This window comes from Sorghum bicolor, chromosome 10 (assembly GCF_000003195.3).
Source record: "Sorghum bicolor cultivar BTx623 chromosome 10, Sorghum_bicolor_NCBIv3, whole genome shotgun sequence".
Lineage (NCBI taxonomy): Eukaryota > Viridiplantae > Streptophyta > Magnoliopsida > Poales > Poaceae > Sorghum > Sorghum bicolor.
Window position 1 is genome coordinate 18,462,213 of NC_012879.2, and position 25,265 is coordinate 18,487,477.

A 25,265-nucleotide genomic window follows, 5' to 3' on the forward strand; every position below is an offset into this window, starting at 1 on the left:
AAATTATGTCGCAACATCAAATCTTTCCATATGGAAGGTTGAACCAAATAGATCTTCTTTTGAAAATGACTAATGGTTCACCTTCCTTGCGTTTCTTTCTTGCTGGTTTCTTCCCAAATGGATCCTTGCCAAAATTAGTACTAAGGTCTCTAGTGCACTCCAAAATTTCCTCTCCAGAAAGTGGTTTAGGTGCAGGTCTGAACTCAGTTTTACCACCAAATTTATTGGCATCAAACCTAAATGGATGATTTTCATGCAAGAATCTCCTATGACCCAGATAGCAAGTCTTGGTACCATTACCAAGTCTAATTGAATCAGTAAACAAGTGGCAATCAGGACATGCTGCTTCACCAGATGTGACAGAGCCAGACACATATCCTAGACCTGGGAAATCAGTAATAGTCCACAATACCGCTGCTCGTAACTGGAAGTACTCATCCCTAGAAGCATCATAAGTTCTAACACCATTTCAAACATATCTAACAAGTCATTGACAAGTGGCTGACAAAAGAGATCAAAATCACCACAAGGAGAATCTTTCCCAGGAGTCAGAAAAGACAAGATGAAATTTGATTGCTTCATGCACATTGAAGGTGGGAAATTGTTGGGTATACAAGTACCAGGCCAAATGCTGTAGCTATTATTCATTGTTCTAAATGGATTGAAGCCATCGGTGGCAAATGCAAGACGAATATTACGGCTATCTGCAGCAAAGATTGGATGCTTTTTATCGAAGTCCTCCCATAGAGGGGAATCTGCAGGATGCCTTAGGAGCCCATCTTTTTTCCGGTCTTCATCATGCCACCTCGTCAGGCTTGCTGTTTTAGAGGACATAAATAACCTTTGGAGACACTTCTTTATTGGAAAGTAGCGAAGAACCTTCTTGGGAACATTATATACATGTTTCCCGTCTAGAGTCTTTCTTGTTGATTTCCACCGTGAAGCCTTACACTTTGGACATGAATTCAAATTTATGTTCTCCTTCCAATAGAGAATGCAATCATTTTCACACACATGAATACTAATATACCCAATTCCTATGGATTTCACCAATTTCTTAGCTTCATAAAAGGTTTTCGCTAGTGCTGAACCATCAGGGAGTGCATCATTGAGTAGGTCTAGCAGCAAGTTAAAAGATTTATCAGGCCATCCTCCAAGGAGTTTGATGTGTAGTAATCTAATAAGAAATCGGAGTTGGGTATATTTCTTGCAAGTAGGGTATAGTTCCTTGCTATTTTCTTCGACCAACTTTTGAATGGCAACTAGCTCCTCACAAGGATCTAGAGCAGGACTATTGTCCTCAAAATCACCTCTATCATCTAAGCCACCAGCTAAGTCCCTAAGCAAACCAGAGATGTCATCATCTTCATCAGACTCATCCATAACCTCAACACCATCTCCATCACTGTCACTGTCACAATTCTCATGATTCACAGAAGAGGTGAGTTCTCCATGCAAATTCCATGTTCTATATCCTTTTAGGAACCCATCACAAATTAGGTGTTCACGGACTTCACTAGCCTCATTCCAAAAAGAGTTGGAGCACTTTCTACAAGGACATAGTATCTTGCTGCCCACAGCTGCATTACTAAATGCAAAAGCTAAAAAACGGTTCACCCCCTGCAAATATGCCTTGCTGTGCCTACATGATAGTTTTATGTTAAAAAGCCACTCTATCTATGTATATCCTTTTCAGTATTTGTTAAGTCACTGTATTTACCTAGCATCATCATCAATCCAAGATTTATCCATCAGCTTTTACTAGGGACAACCAGAAGTTGACCAAATAGACTCTAAAAATATAAACACAAAAGTAGATCATGGCATCAAATTCAAGCACATTGTGCATACATCCCGTCAATCGCATTCAACATAAGATTCCATGGAAGACAAGCATCAACAACTGTAGTGAAGCGGTAGAGAGTGTTGACGGTCCTTAAGTATCAAATTTAATTATCAAATAAATAAAGAAAAGGATCCAAATGAAATCAACATCTAGACTTAGGGTTTTATCTGACAGAATTCCACGAGTTTTGGTGTTTGTCTATTTCTGCAGGGGGTTATCAGGAAATACGGAAGAAAGGCCCACACGTCGGGATTACATAGAGATATTAACGTGCCGTGCAATTATCTTACATCTAGAAGACTCCAGAAGCCACGAGACCGAAGCGGAGGCGAAACGGGGCCTGACCCTGGGCGCCCGCCCACCTCCTGAGTCCAATCAGGACTCTGCTTCGTGGGAGATCTCCACCGACCTAAAGGATGAATCTAAACCATACAATCTATGTCGGTTTGATCCAACGGCCCATATTCACTTGAAGGGACTATAAATCCAGACCCCCTGGCCCCTGGAGGAGAGAGCCTCTCAACCCTAATTCATTGTTTTTCAAGGGAGAAGAAGCCTCTGATCAAGATTAGAGCCACCACATCAATTAGACATCTAGATTAGCATAGCTACATAGGATTAGAACTAGAAGGAGTCAATCTTCGATTGGTTTCCGGATCTGTCAAGAGGATTCTTGGTAATTCTCTAATTGTGCTTCTAATTACTTTCTAATTATCTTTGTTCTTCAATATTATGAATATGACTTTGTTCTACTTCAATATATTGCTTATGACTTTGCTCTACTTGCTTATATTCAAGATTATATTGTTCTTAGTCTATCATAGTTATGTACTTGGCTTAGTTAGATTGGATCTATATACATGCTTAGGATCGTATAGCGTTTATCCATCGGATCCATGGGTAAATGATAGATATTGTGTAGGCGTGGTGCTTATACCGTATTTATCTGCGATTGTACCCAATATGCCAGATCGTGGGGTGGTTCGTGATAGTGACAGCTTCATTGATTCTTTTATAGTCCCCCTCTCGTGTATTGGGCTGGCAGAGCAACATTATTACAGGGGAGTGATTGCTATGTTTCTCATATTCCTTGCTAATATCACTATGCATGGGCGTAGTCTTGTCTCACAATGATTGCTAAGTATGCTTGCACTAACTATGATAATGCTAAACTATATAGTTGAGAATAACTTAGGGAATATTCTTGTAGTTCGTTCTAATACCATGCTAATGACTTTCTAGAGTATCTAATTGAGGTGCTTATCATATTTATTATGTGGCTAGATCAGATTAGTTATCCTTGTCACTATTATTATTTCATATATCTTTTATGTGACACTTATCCCTGTATGAAGAGTTAGATAAATGTTCTCAATTATACATGCAATGGTAGATGCTCAATCTCATATTCTAATCTGTAATCAATATTGATGATTGCTAATCCCTTCCTAGTGGTAAAAATATAAATAACGATACCTGGAATACTTCCCGGTTAAAATGCTACATCGGTATTAATCTGTGCGCTTGCAGATCCCATTCATTATTTATTTAGAAGAGCAATTGCATATTTCGATACCGCGTCTCTTATATCATGCTGGGGATAACAACTTGGCTTAAGTGGTGTGAGGGATAGGTTTGGCATTTTTGGCACCGTTACTAGATTTAGAGAACTTAGTCTACTTTTGGTAATGATGTTAAGAATACCCAACAGAGAGCACTTTACCTGATGATACTCCTAAGTCTAATCCACGAGCTGGCTCCTAATGCTTGGTGAGAAGGTGTCTGTAGCTGCTACGGCTTTTCTTAGGGCAAAGATCTAAGGAGCTACTTCTTCTTGTTGGCTACCATAGAGAAAACCATAGATCGATGATTTAGGTAACAAATCTCAAATATGTACAGAAAAAACAAGCTTACATCTTAAAGAACTATAATAGTAATATGGTTTCAAGATTCAATAAGAAAAAGGGACTTCTTCTCAGCTTGCACATGAACAAGGAACTTATGTACTAATTAGCAGCACACATACTAGCAGGTAAACAAAAATTAAAATACCATTTTATTTGCAGATCTGTCAAATCCAAATAAATTAACCAAAAATGCGGGCAAATGCACGGATCTTATTTTTAGCATCCTATTCGAGCAGTACAAACTATCAGCCACATAGCACTATGTAAACACATGTAAAAATTCAGAACTGTCCAGCAGACTATTCTATCTATAAACACAGCATGCCATACGAATCCATCAAGAAATATTCCACCAAAAGACCTCAAAACATAAGAGCAAATGCACGGATCTATACAGGATAGTACCTGGATGCTGGCCTTCTTGTTGGTCGCTGGCTCCCTGCACAAAGAAACAAGCAGATCCATCAGGCCAGAGCACCCTCCCACTAGAGCATGTGTGCGCCTGTACCAGAGAGAGGGGGCGCACCCTTGGGGCATCTGTGAGGGCAGCCGGCGGCCGGCCGGGGGCGGTGACAAGGGCCGGTCGTCTGCAGGCGGCATCAACGATAGGGGCCGGGGGCCTGCTGCAGGGGGCGGTGAAGGGGGCTGGGGGCGCGCAGCGACAGAGGCCGGCCGGGAGCGGGTGCTGGCGGCTGGGGGGGGGGGGGACGGGGCCTGGGGGCGGTCGTCTGCTGCAGGGGGCGGTGACGGGGGCCGGGGGCGCGCGGTGACAGGGGCCGGCCGGGAGCTGGTGCTGGCGGCGGGCGGTGACGGGGCCGGGGGCGCGCGGCCGGCCGGGAGCGGGTGCTGGCGGCTGTCTGGCAGGGAGACTGGGAGAGTGCGCGGGGGGTTAGGGGTTTCAGGCTGAGCGCCCAGGAGAGAGGAGAGGAAATGGGCTGGCCGCTTGGCGGGCTGGAATGGCGGGTTCCATTTTTTTTCTGATAAGTGGGTCCATGTTAAAAGGTTAGGCGGGAAGCATTTTATTTTGGTGCGGGCGAGTGGAGCCGAATATTGTGACGTACGGTGGGTCGTTAAAAGTTGGATATAATGACGCACCATCCGACGTTAAAGTTAAAAAGAATTAACGACCGACGGTCCGTGATCAAAATGAGATATAGCGACAGACCATCCATTACGAATTTTTAACGTCTAACCTTCCAACGTTAAATCATCATTTTTAACGACCCCCAAGTGACGTTAATTTTGGGCTGTGGTGTAGTGGAAGAACTCTCTCCAACAGTTTGTCATCCCAATTTCCTATCTTTTCAACTTGTCATATCTCCATGTCTAGCGCGCAAATATACACGTGGACTCCGCGCTTGGCATCGGTCTTTCTTCTCATGCTTAGCGGGGTTTCTTCGTTCGCTTAGCGGGGCTTTCTTCTCATGCTTAGCGGGGTATCTCTCTGTACTAGCCGGCTCTTCATTGGTTTAGCGGGGTTCTTTGTTTCGTTAGCGGGTTTTTTGGGTTGTTGGAAACAAAATTTGCCAAACTATTGGAGATAAGATCTTTTTTTCTTCCCCATATTAATTTGGGAGTTGGCAAATAACAAGATTTGGGAAATAAATTTTGCTAAACTATTGGAGATGCTCTTAATAAATAGAAATAAGCAGCGGAAAGAAACGAGATAGGTCTTGTTTGTTTCAGAGTATCACTTATAAGCTTGGCATTATCGGATAAGCCACGATCTAGAGAATCTAGGGCGTGTTTGTTTCTCTTGATGAGGGGTTGGGCCTAGCTATGGTCATGCAAGTGGCGATGTTTCTTTCCCTGGACTGGTTTTGGGCACGGCTGACATGATGATTAAAGCACCCGCCAGCCAGGCCCGAGAGCGAAGGCCACTCCCTCTGCTTCTGGCGAGGTAGGCCGAGCGCGTGCAGGCACGGGCTCCTTTTGGCACTGGCGGGCTGCTCGCTCCCTTCTCCCACGCGACGGAGAAAATTTCGCCGCGCTAAGGTTTTCGTTCTTCGCCTCCTCTTATAACGCCGCCCACCACAGGATGCGGTAGGGTTTCATTCGTTCGTCTCCCCGTTCCACACTCCCCCATCCTCTCCACTGTCCTTGTTGTGGTCTTGATGCTCCCTCGTCCTACGGTGCATGCTGGCGGTGGGGTTCGGTGGTTCCTCGTCCATCTCGCCAGTGCACAGGTGGTGCTACTCGTTGTCCTCTTCTTCCTCCAAATGACGCGGTGGTGGTGCAGCTACATGGTGCTTGCTCCTCCTCTCCAGCCGGGGGTTTGGTCGATCTGAACTTCATCCTTCCTAAGCCGGTTGCTTTCTCCTCCTCTCCGACCGAAAAGCAAGGTGAAATCTCGAATGTTTGCTTTACGGGATCCAATTTCGGTGGTCCACGAGCTCATAGCGATGGACTTGTGGTTTCTCGGGACACATTTTCGGTGGTCTGCGTGCTCATAGCGATGGATCTATCTTCATGGGACCCGATTCCGGTGGTCCACGTGCTCATAGCATTGATTGTAGTATTATTTATGGTCCAATCCATGATGTTATCCATGCTTTTCTAATAAGATTATGATTTATATGAGTTTTCCTTTATTTTACACCATGGACTGAGGTTGGGCTTAGCTGAGGGCATTTTGTGGCAGTTCTGTGGTTCAGATCCATGGTATTTGGGGTGCCCTATGAAGCATATAACATGTCAATGAGGTGGCTGGGGGTAAGTCTGTGCTCAAATTTTTTGAGGTGGCCTATGATGCAAATAGGTTTACAATGAGGTGGCTGCCTAGTTAAATGGACTGATTTGTACATGGATTTTGTTGGGTGGACGATGGTGCAAATAAGTAACAAATGAGGTGGCTGCCTAGTTTGTTGCATACTTTACCTGGATGAGGGGTTTGGGCGTGGCTGTGGTCATGCAGGTGGTGATGTTTTTTTTGTTTGGCCATGAAACTCAGTCATGCACAGCTACCTTGATACATTGGTGGCATTGTTGTTTGTGCTTGTGTTGCATGGTCAAACATGACCTTTTGCTTTGTAGTTGTTGTTGCACTACTTTGGTTGTTACTACAACCATCAATGATTTAACTATTAAATGAACTATGAGACGAATTGTTGAGGCCTTTATATTTACATGGCAACCACCAATAATTTAAATGCAAACTCATATATTTGATTCAAATGTTGAGGCCTTTTTATTTGTATGGCAGCCACCAATGATTTTAACTCGTACTCAACTATTTGATTTAAATGTTGAGGCCTTATGTGTTACTCTTAACTTCACCTATATGATGTGTATATACCAATTTGTGGCCTTGTCATGACATGTTTATTCTAAATGCACCATAGATGGATGGGAATGGTGCTCAAGGGTTTGTAATTGCTGCTGCAATGCTTACTTGTGGCTCTACCTTTGCCCCACCTGGTGCAAATGTTGTAGCCCCCTATTGGTGGACCTACTGAGCCTGTGATAACTCCTGTTGCTCATACTGCTACTGCTAAGGTGGTTGTTCCACCAGCTAGGCCTGCTATGAGGTGGACAAATAATACCTCAGGGTTTGTACTTAGGAGGCTTTGCAACCCGATACAGAGTGGTGCTAGGGCAGATAAGGGGTTCAAGGAGAAGGATGTCAACTAGGTGACTAAGCTCATGATGGAGTACACTGGGGAGGAGGTCACTCCCACCCAAGTGTACAACCACCTAAGGAAGTGGAGGCACATGTGGGGTAGGATCTCTAAGCTTAAAGACCTTAGTGGTGCCCTTTTTGATGATGAGGCCAAGACAATCATGCTGGACCCTCAGCATTACCTAGGCCATATCAAGGTATTTGAGAAGTAATTGACTTGTTTTTTCTATTATGCACTGACTTAACTAACAACCTAGGAAACAAATATGTAGGACCATCCAAAAGATGTTGAGCTCCTCAATACCCCTATCAGATTCTATGAGGAGATGTAGACTATCTTTGCCATTGGTATGGCTACTAGTAGATATGTTGTAGGTTCCAATGAAGCCCTAGGTGTCAACCATTACTAGTCTTATAGATCCCTAGGCACCATAAAAGGTTGTGATGCTAAGACCGTCTGGGGACAAGACTGATCAGGGGGAGGGTAGCAAGGCAATAGAGCTACTTACTTATGATGGAGGGAGGAAGAGGAAGACGCCCTGTTTCACTGAGGAGGAGGTGCTAGTCATGACCAACAACATGACTGATGCAGTGAACAATGTAGCCAATGCCCTAAGAGAGACCGGCCCCGCTTACATTGATGTTGACATATACCATGCTGTCTTGGACACTCCAGGGTTCTCCAAAGAAGCCCTCATTGTTGCATTTTCCCACCTCTTGGACAACAAGGCACATGCCATAGCTTATGTGAACATGGTGGATAGTCATAGGCTACTTTGGCTTAGGACCTTCCTTGTTAAGCACTACTATGTGTAAATGCTCTAGGGCCAGTCTTAAACTTGGAGGGAAGCAGTTGAGGTATTAGAAGGTCCTCCACCCTCCACCACTCTCCATCACTGACTTTTGGTGGCTTTTGTTACTTGTGTTATAGCTGTGTAGTACTGATAGGCTAACACACTTCTTTTGGGCTAGTGGTTGTTTTATGAATGAGGAGGTGGTTTACTATTGATGCCATGTAATGATATTTCTACTATTTGGTGGCTGCATGCCATGTAATTTGTAATATAAGTACTTGAGGCTTATATATTTGTGGTTGCCTTCTTATGTTTTTTGTGTTATGTTCCATTTTTTAGTTGTTTGCCCTTCCATTTGAGTTATTTCTTGTTGTAAGCAAATGTGTGCATTGAGAGGCCAACAAGGCATGCCATTATCTGAAATCACTTTTGTATGCATTGGTGTAGATGGATATGCAGAAGGGCATGGGTGGGATGGCAGTCGAGGCTACTGCCATGGTTGTTGTCATGGCCTCTATTGTCTGTTCCAGTCTGAAAAGGCCTAGAGAGGAATATGAAGAGCCTATTTGTTATGGTCCTAGGTTAGCTCCCACACTCTCATCCATCTCTCCCTAGGGGTTTAGTTCTTCAGGTCGTCTATTTTGTTTCTCATAGGCGCGTGTGTAAGCCTTGTAATTGGGTGTGGTGTGGTGTGCGTTGTACGGGGTCTCTTCCCCCTTTATTTCTTCTTAGTATAATGAAGCGTAGTTCTCCTACGTTTTTGAGAACAAAAAATGGTCCTAGGTTAGAGGCAGATGAACATAGGGCTAAGAATCTTAGGCTCATATACAACTCCACTGATGGTGAGTGCATATCCATGCTTAGGATGGGAAGAGTAGCATTTTTCTCACTGTGTAACCTATTTAGGATAGAGGGTTAGTTCTGGACTCAACTAATGCCTCTACTGGGGAACAAGTAGCAATGTTTCTTCATGTGGTTGGGTACAATCAGAGATTCAGAGTTGTCCATTAGAGTTTTAAGAGGTCCATGGAGTCAGTTAGCAGACACTTCCACCAGGTTTCATATGCTATTGGGGAACTAAGGGCTAAGTTGATCAAACCACCATTTGGGACAACACACACCCCAAATCTTGGGTAGTCACAGGTGGAACCCTTATTTGAAGGTAACAAATGTCTTCAGTAATTCTCTTATGCCCTAGGTTCATGATATAGGCTTTTATGTTTCAATTTCTCTCTTAGGACTGCATAGGTGCCATTGTGTCACCCATGTGCTCGCAAAGGTGCCCATGCACATGCAAGGGCCCTTTAGGCGTAGGAAAAATAGCTGCACATAGAATGTGATAACAGCTATTGATTTTGATCTCGAATTCACATATGTCCTAGCTGGGTGAGAGGGATTAGCTCATGATGCATTGATCCTTGCTGATGCCCTTGAGTGAAATGGGGGTCTCACTGTGCCCGAAGGTAACAACATGGCAAATTAATTTGTTGCTTTCGTATTTGTTCCTTCATCTGACTTGTCCATCAATACACTACCTCAATTTTAGGGAAATTCTATCTTATGGATGCTGGTTATGCTTGCAAACCAAGGTTCATGCCTCCATTTAGGGGTGTAAGGTATCACTTGTTAGAGTATACCCGTAGGCACAACCCAACCAATTCGAAGGAACTTTTCAACCTGAGACATAGCTCACTTAGGACAACCATTGAAAGGGCATTTGGTGCTTTGAAGATCTGCTTTCAAATTATAGACAACAAGCCATTCCATAAGTACAAGACACAAGTGAAGCTTGTATAGTCCTATTGCATTTTGCACAACTAGATCCAGGGATTTGGGGTAGACCATGTTGTTCCAATTGAAGAAGCATGGGTTCCAAACCCTTGTTGTAGAAATAATGAGCATCCAGTCAAATTTTTGCAGTCCCAAGAGGTGCCTAGCATGGCAGAGCTTAAGGATGGGATTTGTGAGGCCATGTGGGATAATAGGGGGACGCCCAGGGCTTAGCTTGTATCTACACATCATTTGCTGCACTTGTCTGTTATTTAATGGTTGCCTTGTATGGTACTTGTGCTATTTGTTGGACATGAAAGTGTAATAATTTGGATTTCCATTTGGTTCTTCAACGCTCTTTGTTCGAACTGGCTGACAAACCTATTATTTAAGAGGTGGCACCCCTTACTTTGCATTCTATTTATTTGTCAATGTTGTCATCAAACTGTGAGACATGTCCATTCCCAAGCAACTTGTTCATAATCATGGGATCATGGCTGGGATGGACGTGTCTTATGCTTCCATGCCTGCACTAATCTTGGTTTTGTCCCCTTTTCTTATTCATCTCTTCAGGCAAACAAACACGCCTTTTGGTTTTCTGCTCCCTCGGTGCCACCAATGATTTGTATGTCAAAGTGTTACAAGTATTATGTATATGTCTAAGGCCCCAAATCTTTATCATCATGCCTGTGATGTCACCTTCTTTGACAAGTGCTGCTCAGGTCTTTGTTTATTGAGTTTGTCGACACCTTGCACCTGGAGTGGACATAGTCATTCAACAAGGACACGGCTTCTACTTGATTAATCTTAGACTGAGGTATATTTCCTTCCAATATGCAGAACAATGAGTGGGTGGTATGTTGTTATCAAGGGCAAAGTGCCTAGCATTTACTCTAACTGGGCAGAGTGTAGTGAACAAGTGCTGCACTTTAAGGGCAATCTGCAAAAGAAGAACAGTTCATATGAGCAAGCACTTGAGGCATTCAACTCAACTATCAACTCAATTTCTTCATCTCAAACCTCTACCTCTATTTGTATAAGTAAAAATGTTGTGTAACCATGGGGAAATAGTTGTCTTAGGTTTGTTGGAAATGTTGGTGTGACTGCTATTAAGTGGGTTTGTTGTGGTCAGTTATAAGAAGATGGAAGCGATGAATCCCTATTAGTTTGATAATTGTTGCATGTAACAAGTAATTAGAACTTGTAATGAACCTTTAAGTTCTTGTAACCTGACTTACAAATACAATTTGTCCTGTAACTCACTAAGGTTGTGGTTATGTTAATGCAATGTTCAAAAAACTTCTCATTTCCTCTCATGTCTAACTTGTGTTGCTGCTGGTGCATGGCTGGTGTGCAGGCAAACAAACATTATCTTAACCAGGCGGTTGAGAGGTAGTTTGCTGCACTGCCACCCAGTGCAGACAAACAAACACCCAGTCCAGTCCAGCCAGGCCCAAAGCATCTCCAACAGTTTGCTAAAAAAACGTTTGCCAAATTTTGTGTTTTGACAAGTTGCTAAAAGATTTGGCAAGTGAAACAATTTGTCATCTCCAACAGTTTGCCAATTGAACTTGCCAAATTATGAAAAAACAGGCCCACCACTAAACTACCAACTACCAGATCAATGGATCCATTGTACCACCGCACACTTGATGAATATATTCAAACGCATCAGCAGATCAGAAACAAAGAAACACATATGCAGTTGAAGGAAGACCTGATGAAGCATCTTTGGAACCATCTTCCAGATTTGTATTCGTACAGTATCTGAAAAATCCCGACTCATCGAGTTTATTTTACTGTCGTTTGATGTAAACAGAACATGACATTTTATTTGTAATTGTACTCGTTACTGTTGCAATTTTATTTGGTTAAATATTAGTGTCATCTAGTGTGATCTCATGTAATCATTTGCTGTCCCATCTGGATTTGATCAAGTCGCTATCAGCAGCAGCAGGTTCCTAGGCAACAGAAACTTTTCTGTCAATTCCTGCCGGCGACAAGACAGGGAGCAGCTCGGCATAGGGCGCAATGAAGAAAAATATAGCACGCAGACGGTGGGAATACAGGCCAAAACTTTCACCTAGCGCGCGGGAAGGGAAGCGAAGACAAGGAATCGCGCGATGGCAAGCGCGTCCTCGTGGCAGATAGATGAGAAATTTGGCAAGGTAAACAATTTGGCAAGTGGGAATACCAAACTGTTGGAGCAAGTTTTTTGCCTCTTTTGCCAATTTTTTTGGATGGCAAGTACTTTAACAAACTGTTGGAGATGCTCTGTAACAAGATGCACTGCACCAGTTGGGTCTGGCAATCTGAGGCAAACAAACACGCCCTCCGCTGGGCATTTGGATATCCTTAGTTTCTAGCAAATTATTAGAAAAAGAGAAGAATATTTTACCCTGTGTACTTGAACTTTTCTCAAAGTGTATACGATTATTTACTACTATTCCTGTAAGTCTATAGCCTTATAGCGAGATCCATATAAAAGTTTGAGTTTCCATCCCATTACTTCTTCAAATAAAATCAATGCAGGAGCTCCGAGATCTAGGCGTGCTCCAGGCTCCGGGCAAGGAGGAGCTCTGAGATCCCACGGCTGGTGAGAGGAGCTAGAGATCCGGTGGGTGGTAGGCAGGCAATGTGGAACTCCGGCGTCGTAGACCAAGCTGCCACTAGTGGTCTAGACCAGCGGATGGTCCGGCCGGGGTGAGGCGCTGTGAAGGGAGGTGGCGGTGGGGATGGTGTGGCAGTGTGGTTGGAGGGAGAAGGGGCAAGCGCACAAGAGGAAGAAGCACGCACGTGGGCCAAAGGTAGAATGTCAGATCACAGTTCAAATCCTGTACTACACGTACCTATCATATCGATCCTATGACCCCGACGAATGAGATGTGGTCTATGATTCATTCTGAATGCTAGAATGCCCTCTCTTGGAGTATACTTGTTCTTCTAATGGAAAATTTCGATGTGGCTAATGATAAATTTTTTTGAGTAAAATAACCAATTTCAGTAGACGCACAAAATATCATTAGACCAACTTCAAGAGACTCTTTATAGGCTTCTTAACTGCTAGAAATAGAGATTTTGATGATAAAATATCTTTCAACAGCTATATAGTCTTTTTCTATTTCGGATTTCTCGCTAGTCCAAAATGAAAAATAAGAATGACTCTCTAAAGTGTATACAAGATATAGAAAAACTATTAAAGAGTAAAAAAAATTAGATACAAATGGCTTAACAAATGATAATATATTAGAGTGAGCTTTTGAAAGACTATTGAAGATGCTCTAACGATCTAGAGAAGTAAATGCTTTGTTTTTTAATGGCAAAATTCAATGTGTAATATGGTTCAAGCATCATATATATATCTTTGAGCTAGACCGTTTTCTACACCAGTGTAGAATCAGTTTTTATATGCTTTTATTAATATCATTAGCGACGATAATATATACCACCTTCGTTCACTAGCAGTATATATATCCATGCTAAAGCTATAGTGAAAACATAAGATTTTTTTTCTACCCACTTGGCCTAAATCTCTCCCTAGAACTAGCCCAAGCCTAAGACAACGAGGCTAGACAAAATGTTCAAGAAATCTGATACGTACTCACATCCAGCAGAACGATGGCATAGTCTAAATAAAAGCTATTTAATCAACTGTTACAAACTTTTTTTGTAGCAACATTCTCTTTTTTTAATAGTGGTCAAACCAGCTGTCCCTATAAATAGCTTGATTTATTGGGGCTGCTCTAATCCAGCCGCGCATATTATAGGGGCGGCACAATAAATAGACACCAAATAATACAAATTAAGCATTTAAAATTATTTTAAAACTTTCAAACGATCTCAAATGGAGAAATGATCAAAATAAAACTTATGGAGTTCAAAATGTTATGAAACTTTGTTGTTTACAACCTTTTCATTTGAAATCATTTAGTGCTTCAAAATGTCATTTGAAATTAAAATTTGAAAATTGTTAAATAACTCTGTTTTTAATCTCTGTCCAAAACTTGTAACTAGTCTTTCTCCGGCCTCATTGGAAAGGTGACCAAGTTGACTTGCCTACAACAGATGCATAATTATCATGACTGCATAATTCAAACTGAAGGTGGAATAAGCCATAGATCAATGCAAACCCATACCATGTAGTTCTCAAGGGGCGCTTGCTGTGGCTGCATGCTCGTCCTTGTCATCAAATCATAGGGGTCATTGTCGTTGCTCCCTTCTTCGTCTATTGGAATGCTAGACAGCGGTTGATGCACACTGATTCTTGTGGACCTGTGAAGCCATGCCAGGAACTCACGAAACTCGCTGACCAAACAACGAGCACCATCATCCTGTTCCACCCTCTCTCTAGCTTCCCATGCTTGCACATAGTTTTGATGCCCCTGAAGCCAGTTCTGGCCCTTGAACCTGCTCCTCCTAGAAATTATACAAGGATGAGACATGTCAATTTTAAAGGCCATGTATGCAGCTTGCAATGGTGAGTTGGCATATATGGAAACAGCAGCTTACTCATGCAACCGTCTCATGCTGCAGAGGGAAATTTTACTTCCTACCAAACTGCCTCATCACTCTTTGAGGCAAGTGATGCTCCACCACATAGTAGAACATCAAGGGTGCACTACTGGACTCACATGCAAAGGCCAAAAAACCATCGGCAAAGCCTTTGCCGAGGGCTGTCCTCGGCAAAGACCCCTCGGAAAAATTTTAGACGGTAAAGGGGGTCTTTGCCGAGGGCCCTTTATCGAGCACTCGGCAAAGCCTTTGGCGAGGGCCAAGATTGGCCCTCGGCAAAGAAAAGCAGCCGTCACGGCGCTGAAACTGTTAGTGGTTTCTTTGCCGAGGGCCGGCCCTCGGAAAAGAAATGTTTTTTTTAAAAAAAAATTGCCCAGGGCTTCTGCTAGGCCCTCGGCAGAGAAATTTTATATTTTTTAAAAAAAGACCTTGGCCGAGGGCCTCATCCTTGGCCCTCGGCAAAGAAATGTTCAGGATTTTTTTAAAAAAAAAAATCTTTGCCGAGGGCTATTGCTAGGCCCTCGGCAAAGACACAACTACAGCAAAAAAATTACAATAATCAAATTTTAATAAAGCAGTTAGCACAGCGTATATAATTTCAAATCCAATCGAACCACAGCACAGCAAATATATAATACCAAATCTGACCATATCACATAAGTCATAATCATCATCCAAATATACAAAGAGTAGAAGTAAACTATCTAGGCCTACCACATTTTTTACAGGAAATAAACTTCAAGATTGTTCATTCATAGTTTGTGTAGTTCAGGAAACACATCCTTTACAAATAAAATTCAGATTTTCACTACTCTAGCTAGATCCATCCTACTAGTATGATGAACCAACAAAAGTAGTTGGAAAATAACTTACACCAAAAGATGACTAGTGCACTCTTCCACAATCGACTTTTGTGCTTGCTGACTGATATCCTATAGAATTGACAAAACATATTTAGAACCAAAACATGGGACTGATTTAGATCACTTAATGGAAACTAGCTAAGTGCAGGTAATTAGGTAAGCAATATAAATCTGACCTTTTACAAGAACAAATGCAAACGAGGCATTTCCTTGAAGGTGGTTTATATCAGGCACCTAAGGTGCCAACCAGAGAAACATATGAGAGCAAAAACATACACTTTAAGAATTTCAGTCATATTTTTTCTAAGGCTGCATGTTCTAGTTCAGCTAAAACATATGGATACACATGAAGCAGGAGTAGGGTGACAGGGATCTTTAAACAAACTGAGTAAAGCCCAACAACTCCCAAGACAAAGGTGAATAAGACTATGTCAGAAAAGCATAAAAAATAAAAATATGCTCACCTGCACAGTACATGTCCAGAACATCATATCAAGGCCAAGAGTACTAACTTTAGGCACAAATTCCTCATTATTTCGTATCTTTCTTACAAACCCATGATTGTGTCGACTTCAAAACCAAACTTTTCATGCTCCGTGCTAATTCTGTAAAAGACAAATGTTAAATTTGGGGATAAACTGAACAGCCAACTAAAATATATTTTCTTTTTTTTTAAAAAAAAAAGAAAATACAGGGACAGTTTCAATAAATCAATAAATACCATAATTATCGATGCTCAAATAAATTGAACAGTTACAAGACATAATGGTGACCAAGTAATCATCACAAAATAATAAGAATAAAACACAAGGGATTTGACTTCGAAAAACAATTGAAGAATGGAGTGAAAGGACATATATCAGTTACTGATGAGCAAACCCAATATTCTCAGTTTAGACATAGATCAAAAGGCTCTTTTGAATAGTATGGAGTGAAACATCTAAATTTCAGTCAGTTTAGACTTCATGGTAACAAAATCCAGTCACTTAGAAGATGTTATACCGCTCAGAATCTGCATGCTGTAAGTGTATAGACTCTGCATTAGAATAGAATGGAAAAGGCATGAGCATTGGATCTTGGGCAACCCAACTACGAGCCAAAAAATACGCCTTCAATTGTATACATTAAAAGTGCTAAGGAAATGCAAAATTAGAAATATGAAGCTATTCTCTTGGATAACAAAAACGAAAGTAGACACTGAAGGTTGCTACTGCTACTGCTACCTCACTTATAGGGCCTGTAGCTTAATAATCAAGGCCCATGCAAAACCGACATTTTAGATATGAGAAAATCATGTCCATTAAACAAACAAGATGAATTAGAATATTTTCTTTCACTACTGCCATTGATGCCAAGGAAGTTGAGTACAGTTTTCAACAAATAGTACTAGCACTGAATCTCAATTAAATGGAATTATTAGCACTGAATCGCTAAGCATCTTGACGTACAGCAATCCAGGGCCTACCGATCTACTGGATTCACTGCGAATGCTATGGATTCCTAGACTAGAACATAATGGTGGGATCACGTAACAGCAAAGCCTGCCTGCCCAAACTGAATTTGGAACGAACATAGAGCTGAATCGTTAACCTCTTATTGCCCAGCTAGCCATGGCAAGCGACAAAGATCCTAAATCGAGCAGAATGCATATCGTTCAACAACCTGGATGCGCGCGCGTAGCAAAGCAAAAGGTATATCCTAGGTCTGTACTCCCAACCAAAACCAAAATCGAAACCCCACCCGGAGAAGCCGCGGGTTGGGTTGGGTAGCAGTGGCGGGCGGTCATGGTGACGAACCAGATGGCGCGGGATCTCTGCCGGAGACACGCGCCACCACCAGATCTAGCGTGTCTCAGCGGCGAGCCTCCTCGGGGCGGCCGGCGATGGCTGGAGTGGCGGCAACTGCCGCGCGGGGCACTGCGGCGGGGGAGGGCCCCGGCGGTGAGCCTCCTCGGGGCAGGGCGAGCGCGGCGCCGGGCAAGGGGAGGCGAGCCGCGCTGCGGGACGGGTGGCTGAGGGTGGCGCGCAGCGGCGAGCGCAGGGATCCTGGTGGCGGCAGCGAGCCTGGGAAGGGAGGGGCGCGTGGGCGGATAAGGCAGGGCACGGGCTTAGTTGGGCTGTTTCGGCCTTTTAGGTTAGTGGGCTTTGCCGAAGGCGTCAATTCAAAGCCCTCGGCAAAGATTTTAATTTTTTTTAAAAAAATTCTTTGCGGAGGGTCTGGCCAAGCCCTCGGCAAAGACTCCCTTTGTCGAGGGTCAGTCTCGACCCTCGGCAAAGAATTTTTTTTATTTTTATTGTTTTTTAGCCTAATTTTTTTGTGGTGCTACAATATATTGTTTTGCACTTATTTTTACAATTTGGTTCAATTTTGACTTTTTTCATATATTTCCTTAATTTTTTTTGTTTCGGTGATTTTTTTAGATATTTTAAATTTGAACTGTACCTGCATGGAATAATGTAATAGAGTGTTTCAAAAAATATTATTCATGTTATTTGGTGTATGTTGAGTTCCTATCTAGGAACTCACATCAAATGTAGTACATCTTCTTCATGTAACATAACAAGGCATATACCAAAAAAGTGTTTTAAAATTATATAAAATCCATACAAAGTCCGAAAATCACGAAACTCATCAAGGTGCCATTTCATCGCATGTGTAGACTATGGTAAAAAATAAAGAAGGTTTCAAGCAAATTACGATGTTAGATGCCTAAAACCCACACATCTCCACATTTGGTCACAAGTGATCACTCGTGGAGATGTCTGGATTTTAGACATCCTTCTCAAATTTTTATCACAACCTACACATGCGATGACATGATACCTCAACAAGTTTCATGACTTTTGGACTTCGTATGAATTTTATATAATTTTAAAACACTTATTCCACAAGTCGCTCGTCATGTTACGCAAAGAAGATGTGCGAAATTTGATGAGAGTTCCTAGATAGAGACTCAAAATACACCAAATATCATGAATAACATTTTTTAAAACACTACACTGCTTTATTTCATGCATCTGCAGTTCAAATTTGAAATATCCGGCAAAAAAAAGAAAAGAATTAAACTAAGAAAATATATTAAAAAATTCAAAATTGGACCAAATTTTAAATTTGGGTTCAAAATAATGTATTTTAGAACCACAAAAAAATGGGCTCAAAAAACAAAAAGAATAAAAAACCTTTGCCGAGGGCCCAGCATGTAGGTGGTAGGTGGCTATCTTTTCTTTCTTCCCTTCTTTAGGGTCACGTAGCTAGTAGGTGGTGAACTACTCCACCATATCCTTCCAATTCTGTGGCTCCACCCACTACTACAGTCAAGTACAGCAGGGGCGGCTAAATAAGCTCTGTAAGGGCGGCTGGCATGCAAACGCTCTTACAGTGAAATTCACTGTAAGGGCGGTCAACACTAGCCGCCCTTACAGTGGCCCACTGTAAGGGCGGTTGGAAACAACAACCGCCCTTACTAATGACCACTGTAAGAGCGGCTGGTGCTTCCAGCCGTTCTTATAGTGAGCATTAGTAAGGGCGGCTTGTGTCTTAGCCGCCTCTATTGTCTGCATTTGCAAGGGCGGCTCAATCTAGAACCGCCCCTACAGTTATTTTTCAGAAAAAAATAAAAATTACAATAATCGAGTTGACAGCACAGCACAACACAGCACCACATACATATATACATATATAATCAGATTCTCAACATCACAGATTCACAACATAAATATCCATACATATACACAGCACCACATTTCAAGTCCAAAATGCTTCCAAGTCCATTACAAATCCATCCAAAAGAGTCTGGAAATTTTCAAGTACTAATACAAATCGATCACAGTCCATTCCAACAAGTTCACATGTAATCAACGACCTAGACATAGCCTATCCACTGACGGAGGTGCTGGTAAAGAGGATTGCTACCTAAGTCGGAATGTGGGTTATGGTAATCACCTTTGTAATAAACAACATGGTCCATTATAAAATTGCAAAGGTCACCGACAATCTCTAAGAGGTCATCTTCCCTGTAGACATCCTTTTTTAGTCCTTTTTCTTCTTTCCACTACAAGATCGTAAAAGACAAGTTTAGGTCTAGTGTAAAGAAGAGATTGCAAAGCTAAGTGAAAAATACTATGTTTTCATACTACAACCCACTAAGAGATTCAAACTTACCAATTCAGGGTGTCTCCTGTAGCCTTGAAAGCACATACATAGTATCCACAATGGAGACTCCCTGGCCTTTGCTTGGGAAACTTTGTTTCAATTTGCAAATGGAGATGTCAAGTATAAGTACTGAAAAAATTAGTAATTTTATGCCAAACTAAGTCGCACTTACCGAACATAGAGATTTGAAACGCAAGTGGCTCCCCAGACCTGGATCATGCCTTCCTTTGTGATTCTTGACATAGGCCCTGAATGCCCTGTTTGAATGAGAATCGATATGACTTATAGTATGCAGAAGTCGATATTAAAGTGAATCATATAAGGTTACTAGAATTACTAATTTGCTTACGTAATGAGAATTGACATGAAGTCTTTATATGTGTGAGGGTCAAAATCTGCAGAATCACAAATCCATGCCATGTTCATCCCGACATCGACACCTATGACTATCCAGTGATTGCTACAACAATTTTAAATAAACACATAAGTATCTTTGCATCAAAATAAGATAAACCGAACAATCGTTAAGTATACAATTAATCGAACTTACTTGAAGTGGTATGGAATCCATATTGTTTTGAAGTGTTGGAGATTCTTTAGACATACGGCAATCCACGCCGCAACCTTAAGAGTCCCTTCTCTTATTTTGGCCGCACGGATCTTTTCTTTCTCCGCCAACGTCCCTCCAGCAGCTAGCTGTGGCGCATCCAATTCCCATCTCGATGGGTAATTAAAATTTATTTGTGCTATAGGCATAGGGTCTACATACCCGGCTTTTGTTGAGCGTGTAGATTTCATAAAGTGTGCTTGCATTCTAAAAATCATGACATAAGTTAGTTTTAGCAAAATCCAACTAGGTTACTTTCAGATCATATCAAGAGGAAGAGGACTTACAGGCACTGTTGACGGTTCTTAAGTATCAATTTTAATTATCAAATAAACAAGAGAAAGGACCAATATGCAACCATCACCTAGAATTAGGGTTTGATCTGACAGAATTCCACGAGTTTTGTTGTTTATCTGTTTCTGCAGGGGGTTATCAGGAAATAAGGAAGAAAGGCCCACATGTCGGGATTACATAGAGATATCAACGCATCGCGTAATTTTACATCATCTAGAAGACTCCAGAAGCCACGAGACCGAAGCAGAGGCAAAACTGGGCCAGGCCCAGGGCGCCCGCCCCCCTGTTGGAGCCAAATCAGGACTCTTTCGCTCGGGATATTCCACCGACCTATTGGATCAAGAAAAACATAGTACCACCTCGCCTATCGACCCAAAAACGCATAGAAGGGGAGGACTATATAAGCAAGGCCCCCTGGCCCCTGGAGAAGACATGAAGAAATTATCATAGAGACTGAGGGGTGCCCTCGAAGGAAAACCTCTTCTCTAATTAATATTTCTTTTTAGACTTAGCAACCAATGTAAGGTAGAAATAGATCTTCTAGTTTCTACTAGATTGAGAGAGATAGAGTGGAGGTGTAGAGTGGAGGAAGCCCGGCCTGTCGGTGTCTACTCCAAGCTTGTACCTGCGGGATCAGGTTCTCCTAACCCGAAGCTTGCTCCTAGGATTCTTCAGTAATTCGACTTCTAAATTCTAGTAAGTTCTTGTTTTATTGTTCTTATGGTTTATGAGTTTACTTTAATCTCTTCGCGTAGAGTTTAGAGTAATCATTGCTGGCGTAAACGTGGTGTTTAGGCTGGGGTACTCATAGATATTCCCTGACTAGCTGGACCGTGGTAGTAGTGAGGAACGTGACAATTCCGAGCTACCTTTGTAGATCACATCTCGTTAGCAGGAAGGATAGGGTTTATAGGTGCGGGTCGAACATCCTTTGTGTTGTCTAGATTCCGTTAGCCTCCCCATTAGAACAGTAGATCATCCTTACCAAGGTTAGAAGGAGACTACGGTTGCAGTCTTCTCTATTTATCACTCACATCGAAAGACATTCTTTGTGCCTAAAGGTTAGTAGTAATAGACCGGTTAGTCAGATGCACTCTTTCTCCTAGTGGTAAAAAAATAAATACGATACTCTGGATAATTTCCCGGGTGAAGTGCTCACCGATATCCGTGCGCTTGCGGATCAATTCCTTATTGCGTTCCCAAATATCAACAAGCATTTCTGGCGCCGTTGCCGGGGAGAAAGACGGTTGCTGAGATAACATGTGTCTTGCTACTAGCTTGTATCTATACTTTTATCTTTTCTTATCTTTTATATCCTTTATTTATTTTCTTTACTTTTACCTTATGGAAAACCAAAATTCTAAATCGATCCATGAGTCTGCAATCCCTTTAGCAACTGACCTTTTACCATGGGAATCATCACAGCCTATCCAAACATCCCAGTATAAGTTAAGTTCTAGGTTGATTGCTATGATTCAAAACCTATCTTTTTCGGGAAAGGAAGACGAAAACCCTTACCTTCATATTAGAGATTTTGAGCAAACATGTGATTGTCTTCGCACTGAAGGCATTTCTGATAAGACTTTACGTTGGAAGCTTTTTCCTTTTTCTCTAAGGGGAGAAGCTAGACAATGGTACAGTCAGAAGGTAAGTCAACAACAAGGTGAATGGGGAGTTTTACGAGCCAACTTTTGCCTAGATTTCTATTCCCTTGACCGTATAGCCGACCTTAGACTCGAAGTTCTATCTTTTAAACAAAAAGATAATGAAACTTTGGGAAAATCCTGGAAATGTTTTTCTGATCTTTTAGAATCTGGTCCAAACCTTAATCTTGAAGACCCTGTTCTTTTATTTCACTTTTTTTGAGGTCTTCAGAAAAATCACAAACAAATGCTTCACACAATGTCTAGAGGTTCTTTCTTTCGCATCCCTGCTGATGAAGCTACAGTGATCCTAGATAGAATCCTAGAAGCTGAGATGGATAATACCCTTCATGATGAAACCTACGAAGCCGAAGTAGACACTCTGCCAAATTCTTCATCTACTTTAGCTATCCCAAGTTCTGAGCCACAAGAGGAAGAAATTCCACTACCGGACTTCATGCTGGATATAGAATCCGATCTTTTTGCCGATTTTGGAAATATTTCAAACTACCATTCTATTGACAAACCCCAAAACGGCCAATTTAGCATTTATTTACCAAGTGAATATCAATTGAGAGAGCTTATCTCAGTAATGAGTAGCGAATGGTTGGAGGAATCAGAGCTTTCCTCTGATGTGATCCGTTTGGACACACCCTCTATAACTGTACGCTGTGCTTATAATTCTGATCGATTTAATGCTCTTTATAATCCTGTTGTGGGGATCAACATTATGTCTGAATCCTTTGCACTTAAACTATTTAAAAATCTTATCTTAACCCCCACAACAAAGGTCATAAAGGAATCTTCGGGACGATTAGTCCCCAGTCTTGGAATTATTAATATCCTACCTCTTACGGTAGAAGGCTCCATGGTTCATTTGAACTTCTATATCTTTGATACATGGGACTTCGACCTGTTGATAGGACAACCTTTTAGAAGACTCCTTTATGAAGGTCATACTGGAAAGCTACACATTTCTTTTGGAAAAACCTTTAAATTCCCAATAATAATTTCACACTCCTTAAATAATAAGGCCGAGTCATATCTTTTGCCTGATCCTATGGAGGAAGTAAAGGCTGCATCTCTAGAGCTTTTAGATGAACCAGACTTAGAAGACGAAACTCCTTTCTTCACTGAAGAAGAAGACGAACCTTCTGAGCCTGAACCCTTAGATGAGTTTGCAGAAACACCTAGACCCCCCATAGAACTTAAAACTTTACCACCCGGTCTTACCTATGCTTTCCTAAACAATAATCCAGAGTTCCCTGTGATCATTAGCGATAACCTCACTCAGGATCAAACTCTGCGATTAATGACCATCCTTGAGAAACATCACTCGGTTTTTGGCTATTCACTTCAAGATCTTACAGGAATCAGTCCTATGATTTGTACACATCGTATTCCAACAGATCCTTCTGTTACACCCTCTCGAGAACCCCAACGTAGACTTAACAACACTATGAGAGAGGTAGTTAAAAAGGAAGTTATAAAGCTGCTGCATGTAGGGATTATATATCCTGTGCCGCACAGTGAGTGGGTGAGCCCAGTACAAGTTGTGCCCAAAAAGGGAGGCATGACAGTTATTATGAATGAAAAGAATGAGCTAATTCCGCAACGCACCGTCACAGGATGGCGGATGTGCATAGACTATAGAAAACTAAATAAAGCCACGAGAAAGGATCACTTTCCTTTACCTTTTATAGATGAGATGCTAGAGCGGTTAGCAAACTATTCGTTCTTTTGTTTCTTAGATGGATATTCAGGGTATCATCAAATCCCGATCCATCCCGATGATCAAAGCAAAACCACTTTTACATGCCCTTATGGAACTTATGCTTATTGTAGAATGCCTTTTGGGTTATGTAATGCACCAGCTTCTTTTCAAAGATGCATGATGTCTATATTTTCTGATATGATTGAAGAGATTATGGAAGTTTTCATGGATGATTTCTCTGTTTATGGAAAAACTTTTGATAGTTGTCTTGAAAACCTAGACAAGGTTTTGCAAAGATATGAAGAAAAGCACTTAATCCTTAATTGGGAAAAATGTCATTTTATGGTTAGGGAAGGAATAGTGCTAGGACACTTAGTGTCTGAAAGAGGGATTGAGGTAGACAAAGCTAAAATTGAAGTAATTGAACAACTACCTCCACCTGTGAACATAAAAGGAATTCGAAGCTTTCTTGGCCATGCTGGTTTTTATTGTAGATTCATAAAAGATTTTTCATTTATTGCTAGACCACTTACTCTTTTGCTAGCCAAGGATGCTCCTTTCGAATTTAATGATGCATGTCTAACATCTTTCAATTTATTAAAGAAAGCACTCATCTCTGCACCAATCATTCAACCCCCTGATTGGTCGTTGCCTTTTGAAATTATGTGTGATGCTAGTGAATATGCTGTGGGGGCAGTATTGGGACAAACTAAAGGTAAGAAGCATCATGCAATTGCTTATGCCAGTAAAACTTTGACAGGAGCTCAACTTAACTATGCAACCACTGAAAAAGAGCTTCTGGCTGTTGTCTTTGCCATTGATAAATTTAGATCTTATTTAGTTGGAGCTAAAATAATTGTTTACACTGATCATGTTGCATTAAAATATTTGCTCACTAAAAAAGATGCTAAACCTCGCCTGATTAGATGGATTTTATTACTCCAAGAATTTGACTTAGAAATAAAAGATAAAAAGGGAGTAGAAAATTCTGTTGCTGATCACTTGTCTAGAATGTATTTTAAGAGTCCACAGGAAACCCCAATCAATGATTCACTCCGAGACGACATGCTCTACGGGATTAACAGGTCTGACCCCTGGTATGCAGATATTGTTAATTTTATGGTTTCAGGGTATGTACCACCAGGAGCAAACAAGAAGAAGCTTATTCAAGAAAGTCGTTCACATATATGGGATGAGCCATACCTCTTCCGAGTATGCTCTGATGGCTTACTCAGGAGATGTGTGACCACTGAGGAAGGATGGAAGATCATCGACAGATGTCATTCATCACCATATGGAGGTCACTATGGAGCATTCCGTACACATTCAAAGATCTGGCAGTGTGGATTCTATTGGCCTACAATGTATGAAGACACGAAGCAATATATCAGAAGATGTGGGCCATGTCAAAGACACGGAAACATAAATACAAGGGATGCAATGCCACTCACCAACAACCTTCAGATTGAGCTCTTTGATGTCTGGGAATAGACTACATGGGTCCATTTCCTCCATCAAAGAAGTGTGAGTACATCTTGGTGGCA

The 25,265-nt window shown here is 41.6% G+C and overlaps 2 protein-coding genes across 6 annotated transcripts; one reads left to right on the plus strand and one right to left on the minus strand.

Moving 5' to 3' along the window:
• On the plus strand, positions 4,133–7,383 carry LOC110431111 (glycine-rich cell wall structural protein 1.8-like). Its single transcript, XM_021449815.1, has 2 exons — positions 4,133–4,630; positions 7,186–7,383. The coding sequence occupies exons 1-2, from the start codon at positions 4,133–4,135 to the stop codon at positions 7,381–7,383; spliced, it is 696 nt and encodes a 231-aa protein (XP_021305490.1).
• Positions 13,561–17,380, minus strand: LOC110430692. Of its 5 annotated transcripts, XM_021448508.1 has the most exons (6): positions 17,108–17,380; positions 16,314–16,347; positions 15,776–15,916; positions 15,322–15,380; positions 14,073–14,352; positions 13,561–13,992 (listed from the first exon to the last, which is right to left on the minus strand). In XM_021448508.1, the coding sequence occupies exons 3-6, from the start codon at positions 15,800–15,802 to the stop codon at positions 13,864–13,866; spliced, it is 495 nt and encodes a 164-aa protein (XP_021304183.1). In that variant the 5' UTR covers positions 15,803–15,916; positions 16,314–16,347; positions 17,108–17,380; the 3' UTR covers positions 13,561–13,863. The 5 variants fall into 5 exon arrangements, 4 of the variants coding, with proteins under 4 accessions (XP_021304183.1, XP_021304181.1, XP_021304180.1 ...); XR_002448024.1 differs by lacking the exon at positions 17,108–17,380 and adding an exon at positions 15,488–15,545 and having other exon boundaries at positions 15,776–17,100; XM_021448506.1 differs by having other exon boundaries at positions 15,776–16,347.